The sequence below is a fragment of the Orycteropus afer genome, unplaced genomic scaffold (assembly GCF_000298275.1).
Source record: "Orycteropus afer afer isolate SDZICR_OR568_19922 unplaced genomic scaffold, OryAfe1.0 scaffold00058, whole genome shotgun sequence".
In the NCBI taxonomy this organism is placed as follows: Eukaryota; Metazoa; Chordata; class Mammalia; order Tubulidentata; family Orycteropodidae; genus Orycteropus; species Orycteropus afer.
The window spans coordinates 2271420-2278160 of NW_006921645.1; the positions used below are offsets into that span (position 1 = coordinate 2271420).

The following is a 6741-nucleotide window of genomic DNA, read 5'->3' on the forward strand; positions in this document are numbered from 1 at the left end:
ATGTAGTCAATCTGATTCCTGTGTGTTCCATCTGGTGAAGTCCACGTGTAGAGCTGCTGCTTGTGTTGTTGAAAGAAGGTGTTTGCAATGAACAAGTCATTAGTCTTGCAAAATTCTATCATGCGAGTTCCAGCATTATTTCTGTTGCCAAGGCCAAATTTTCCAACTACCGGTAATTCTTCTTTGTTCCCAACTTTTGCATTCCAGTCACCAGTGATAATTAACACATCCTGATTGCATGTTCGGTCAATTTCAGACTGCAGAAGTTGGTAAAATTCTTCAGTTTTCTCATCTTTGGCTTTGGTGGTTGGTGCATAAATTTGAATAATAGTCATATTAATGGGTCTTCCTTGAAGGCATATGGATATTATCCTATCACTGACAGCATTGTAGTTCAGGACAGATCTTGAAACGTCCTTGTGATGATGAATGCCACACCATTCCTCTTCAAACTGTCATTCCTGGCATAGTAGATCACATGGTTGTCTGATTCAAAATGGCCAAAACCAGTCCATTTCAGCTCACTAATGCTGAGGATATCAATCTTTATGGGTTCCATTTCATTTTTGACAATTTTCAATTTTCCTAGATTCATACATCATACATTCCATGTTCTGATGATTAATGGATGCCTGCAGCTGTTTCTCTTCAATCTGAGTGGTGCCACATCAGCAAATGGAGGTCTCGAAAGCTTTACCTTATCCATAGGAGAAGGCTGGGTTTACTCAGATGATGCAGCTCTTTCTCAGTCCTATTTTGAGAGCCTTCTAACCTAACCGGACTATTCATACAGTTGCACGGTAATGTATCAAACAGTGTTTTTTTGCTATTCATAAGGTTTTCCCTGGCCAATTATTTGAGAAGTGGACGGCCTCCTCCTTCTTGCTAGTCTGTCTCAGTCTGTAAGCTGGGTTGATACCTGTGCACCGTGTGCATCCCGCTGGGTTTGAAACACCAGTGACTCAGCCTCAAAACTCACATCAACACATCACCATGGTAGGATAAACTGACAGACAAGTCTGTCTCCCTTTTTTCTTCCTATTTGGTAGCAAAAGTGGTACTGTACATTTCATTGTATTGTAACTTCTACCCCCTTCTGTTATCCCCTCTGAAGCCCAACACCCTCCCATCCAATTCCCAACAAAATATTTCAATGAATAAATCAATACAAAATAAACACCATAAGATACAGATGAAGGAAACTCAGAATAAATGCAATGAATCTTTAGTCCAATATTTATTATTTTCATATTTTTTTCACCTAATGTCACAGAAAACCTAGATTCTCACCTCTTAGAATATAGAAAGATAATTTCAAATTGTATTTTACCGAAACAATTTATAATGAAATTAGCATTTAGGAATGATATCAGATCAACAATACTGTGCTGCTTGTTAGACACACTGCTTATTGGTTCAGCTTTATCATTGGGTTCTACTGAGTCAATACTTTCTCTTACTATTCTACTTTGAAACATAACGATTCCAGGCAAGTTTTATGATAAAGAACAAATGAGCCTTACCCAAAGGGATTCAGTTAATGTTTAATGCAATAAAATTAACATCAGAATGCCTTTTATATATTCTCTTCAATATACTGCCCAATACTGTCCATCCAACTTCTCTCCAAGTATTCGTTTTTAACTGGACAGTTTTGACACTCTCATTTTCCCTCTTTCACCAGAGAGTATGTTGGTGTTACCTTGAAATTTCCTTCATGTTAAATAAACAAGATAAAGGTTCATAAGACATTATGGCAGAATATTAAACTTTTCACTGATACAGAACCAGTTATAAGCTTTTGTAGTAGTAGAAATGCTGTGACTTTATATATATATATATGATAATGAGGTCCACAAGTTTTAAGAAGTTGTTTTTAAGGATTTTGTCAAAATTGAATAAGGAGTAGGGACAGCAACTCAGGATCTACCTAATACGGAATTAGTGGTAAATAAGAAGGCTCCCAAAGAGAGTTCCCAAATATAAGTTAGGAAAGGTGTGAGGAATCAATAGATGGTTTGGCATTGAAACAAATGGGAATGAATGAACAGGTCACAGTAAGGGCCAAACCAAACCAAACTCACTGCCATCGAGTCAGATCCGACTCATAGTGACCCCTCCTTGGGTTTCTGAGGCGGTATCTCTATGGAAGTAGATTGCCCAACCTTCCTTCTGAGGAGTGGCTAGTGGGTTTGAACCACCAGCCTTCTGGTTAGCAGTCAAATGCCTTAGGTACTACACAACCAGAGTTCCCACAGTAAGGGCTAGAGGCAAGATAATCTAATGTTGAGCTCTCAGCTAATTCCTGAGATAGCAATGGGAAAGGGAAACAAGAGGTAGTCAGGCATTAGACTAAGGACTGAGAATCACAACTCTGAACATATGGTCTTAAAAGAACCCTTCACACTGATGGAGCTAGTAACAAATGTGTCATCCCTACAACCCTGAGAAATGTCCCTTTATTGATGAAGCAGGGAATACTGTCATCCCTGAAAACAGAAAGTCTATAGAAAGATGTAAGTTAAGTTCAGCAAGAGATATATTCCCATTGGGTAGACCCATTTCATAGGATATGATTTGCTGATCTGGAGAAAAATATTCTATTCTACTATCAAACCAAAACCAAACTAACTGCCATTGAGTCGATTCTGACTCATAGCAACCCCCACTGGGTTTCTAAAGTGGTAAATCTTTATAGAAGTGGATTGCTCAGTCTTCCTTCTGCAGAACCGCCAACCTTCTGGTTAGCAGTCAAATGCCTCAGGCATTGCACCACCAGAGCTCTGTTCTGCTACAGAAAACAAATGAGGTAGATGAAACTCACTGTGTTAAGCATAAATAAATAAGCCACTTATGAGCCATGTTAAGCAAAGTATGTATGTAGAGCATTATATGTGACTATAGGAAGAAAGAAAAGGAAGGAACAAGAGACAGCTAAGACACTGAAAATACAAAAGGAAACCAAGGCACTAAATATTCATAACACACTAAGTATGCATGAGGCAGACATAAGAGGCCCTCAATATTTGTGACCTCTTAATTCAGTTACCCATTGGTGACACTTATTCTGACCTGCCCTCTGCCCAAGAAATATAAATAAAATCCATGGTTCCTTAGGACACCAAATGACTAAGCCTCTCCTATAGAGCCAATGTGTACTGTTGGCCCCAGGTATGTGCTGACTGGGTCCTCTGGTGCAAATCCCAACTCTGGACCTCTTCATAAACACACTGTCAAGGATGCGCTGATGAGGCAGAGTTAGAGTCAGGCATAAGAATACTTTATAACCCAACATTCAGGTATTGTGGCCTTTTTACCCCACTAGCACCTTATCCTAATAGTACTAATCTACTTTATCACTTTGTCCTGTGTGTTGTAAATTGATTCAATAAGCCATGTGATTCTAGTATCCAAATTTTGTATGTGAGCCTTTCTGCTCCATAGCCTCTGAGATGGCTTTGCTTGGTAGTGATGTACTTGGAGGCTACCACTGTGTCAAGGTAATTTCCCACAAGACACATGAACACAGAGACTTCTAAAACTTCTGATCCATTCATTTGTATAGGCTTTGAGCCTGCTATCTATTCCAAGGGAGCTCTGGTGGCATAGTGCGTAAGGCATTTGACTGCTAACCAGAAGGATGGCGGTTCAAACCCACTAGCCATTCCTCGGAAGGAAGCTCACTTCAGCTATAAACCTCTTTTCTTAATTCATTATCATTAAAGAGAACAAACTGTAATTAATAATGGGAAATTTCTTACCTATTTTATATTTAATTCTCATTAATTTATGTTCTCCCATTTTGTGGTTAAAGACCAGACTTTAGCACTATTTCATCAAGACTGCTGGAGTTTAGCTGATGTTTAGTGAGATAATGAATAAAGAAAAATATGCAATGTTGTTGCTGTAGCTCAATACTTGGGTTAGTTCACTGTCTGAATATGATTATTTCTTTGTTTTCCTTTAGAGACAAGTTAAGCCTGTTACAGATTGGGAATGATAAGCTAAATTCACCTTTACCCCACTCTCATACTTCCCTTATCCCTCCTCAAAGTTTTTTTTTTTTTTTTTTATGAATTAGTAATGTTGACACTGTGGGGAAAAAATAAGGAAAAAATTTTCTTTATTTGGAATATTTCCATAGTATCATGTAATCAAGCACAAGATTGAATATATATTATAGATAGATAGAAAATAAAGTGGATTACTATAAATTATATATTGAAACTAATTTCATTATTTCATAATGGTATTTTGTACAAAAATTAATATATATTACCTTATTATCAGTATGTATAATTTTGTGTAGAAATACAACCATGAAACAATGAGATTATTTTCATATAATGCTTACAGGAATCAACCTTATTATATATAAGACTAAGACTATGCATATATGTATGTATGTATATATACATATTGATAAGGATTAGCTATGTATTTATGCTACATACATTTTACAATTACATGCATTTTCATGTTTCTTTATCCAACTGAACTATGGCATAAGGGACAGAAGTTGTAGTTACTAATTTCCTGAGCCAGAACACAGTGCTTACACACACTGCACATCCAGAATTGATATTCAGTGATTGGGCTTCCAGTGGCAACACATGTTGGCAGTTTTCCTTCCCCACTGTAAAAATAAAATGAAAAACAAAGAATTATACTTTAAAATTTATAATTAGTCTAATTTACTTATTATACTTAAAATCTGGAGAACAAAGAAAACTGCAAAATAAACTTCAAATAAAAAGCTTTCTCAAATGACAAAATAAAGCACTTGTTCATTTGCAAGGCTAAATAGAGTATAATGCTAAGGTAAACTATTAAAAAATTTAGTGCTTTAGTTAGTATTATCACATTATTATACATACATAGATTGGACATTAGATGTCTAAGCTTCTAGTAAGTTTCAAAGACTTCTACTAATTACAATTAGCCTACCCTTCAAGAAGGCTGTCCAATTCAGATTTTCTGTTATCTTTTGGAGCATGTTTGGTGAAGATTTCTAGAGCAAGATCTTCATATTGCTGTTTCTGTTCTGAACTGAGACTGTCTAAAGATTCCAGTTTAATAAAAGCTTTTGAACAGGTACCAAAAGCTCTACTGGCACAGGCACAGAGTGCTAACAGAGAGTAGATCTCAACAGCAGGAATAATATCTTCATAGTCTCTCAGGTGAAGAGCTAGGAAAAAGAGGACAATTTGGATTTTTAAAAGTAATCATAATTTTATGAACATGCATTGCCAAGAATTCATGTTAAAGTGTTCTAGTTTAACCAACACGAACTTAAACAAATTTAAAAAAACAACAAGGAAGGGAGATGCAGAAAGCAGGCTACATAAAGCCAGTTGACAGCTGAGGGCCTATGACAATAACCACCACAAAACAATTTACACAGAAATATATACACAGAAAAAATCCTGGCATCAAAACACACATCTTTTCTTCCCTCCAAGTTAGATATTTCTGTGGCATTCCAGAAAAAGTAGATTAACATTGTACTATATTAGTCATAATTCCCAAGATAGCTTATTATTTTATTTTATTTTTTTTTTAAAGGCAGAGTGGTTTGAAATTACGTTTTCTGTTTCATTTCTTTGAATTGGTTATATTGCTTTTTTGCTTGTTTTATGGAAACAATTAGACTTTGGGAAAAGAGTGGTGACAGTCAGCCTCCTTGTTATACTTGAATCCATCATTGCAGCCATTGTTTCAATCCCATCCTATTGAGGGTCTTCCCCTTTTTTGCGAACCCTCCACTTTACCAAGCATTATATCCCTTTCCAGGGAATGGTCCTTTCTGACATGACCAAAGTAGGTGAGTTGAAGTCTGGCCATTCTCACTTCCAAGAACCATTCTACCTGCACTTCTTCCAGGACAGATTTGTTCTTCTGGCAGCCCATGGTATTTTGAGTATTCTTTGCCAACACCACAATTCAAAAGCATCAACTCTTCTTCAGTCTTCCTTATTCATTGTCCAGCTTTCGTATGCATATGAGGCAAATGAAAAACTTAAAGAGCTTGTTGCTGTTGTTGTTATGTGCCGTGGAGTCAGACCAGACTCAGAGCGACCCCTCCTTGTGTTTCCGAGGCAGTATCACTATGGAAGTAGATGGCCCCATCTTCCTTCTGAGGAGTGGCCGGTGGGTTTGAACCGCCAGCCTTCTGGTTAATTAAAACTTTTAAATGCTAGGGAAAAATCAATATATATGACAGAGGATTACTATACATACTCTGTAAAGAGTTAATAAATAAATAAATAAATAAATGTTATTCCTACAGAATTCCAGAAATATCCCAATAAAAGAATTACTCTAAATTGTTTATTTTTTTAAAAAAAATCATACTATTATAATTTAGTGATATATTAGGACATAGGGTCACTAGGAGTTGGAATCAACTCAATGGCAACAGATCTGGTTTTTTTGGGAATGTGCATTTTGTGATGCTATGAGTTACAGATTGGTGATTTCATTGTACCCCAACCTATGTGATACAGGGAAGAGAGATGGATCATAACAATGTTTGCAGTGCTGTCATGTCCAATCTGAAGGAGTTGTGATAGCTTAGTCATTCACAGGCTTTGGTTTATACCATAATTTTCATAATTATGTTCTGGCATTAATATGTTGTTGTTTGTTGTTATGTGCCGTCGAGTCGGCCCCGACTCATAGCGACCCCTCTTTGGGTTTCCGAGGCAGTATCACTACGGAAGTAGGATTGCCCAACCTTCC

At 36.8% G+C, this 6741-nt stretch overlaps 1 protein-coding gene across 1 annotated transcript in view; it reads right to left on the reverse strand.

Moving 5' to 3' along the window:
- Nucleotides 1-4485: 4485 nt before the first annotated feature.
- The window catches only part of WDR35 (WD repeat domain 35), a 141970-nt gene continuing 139714 nt past the window's right edge, over nucleotides 4486-6741 (reverse strand). The window contains exons 27-28 of the mRNA XM_007939250.1: nucleotides 4948-5188; nucleotides 4486-4636 (exon numbers count right to left, since the gene is read on the reverse strand). Of these exons, the coding sequence (XP_007937441.1) occupies nucleotides 4486-4636; nucleotides 4948-5188 (392 nt within the window). The remainder of the gene's footprint in view (nucleotides 4637-4947; nucleotides 5189-6741) is intronic.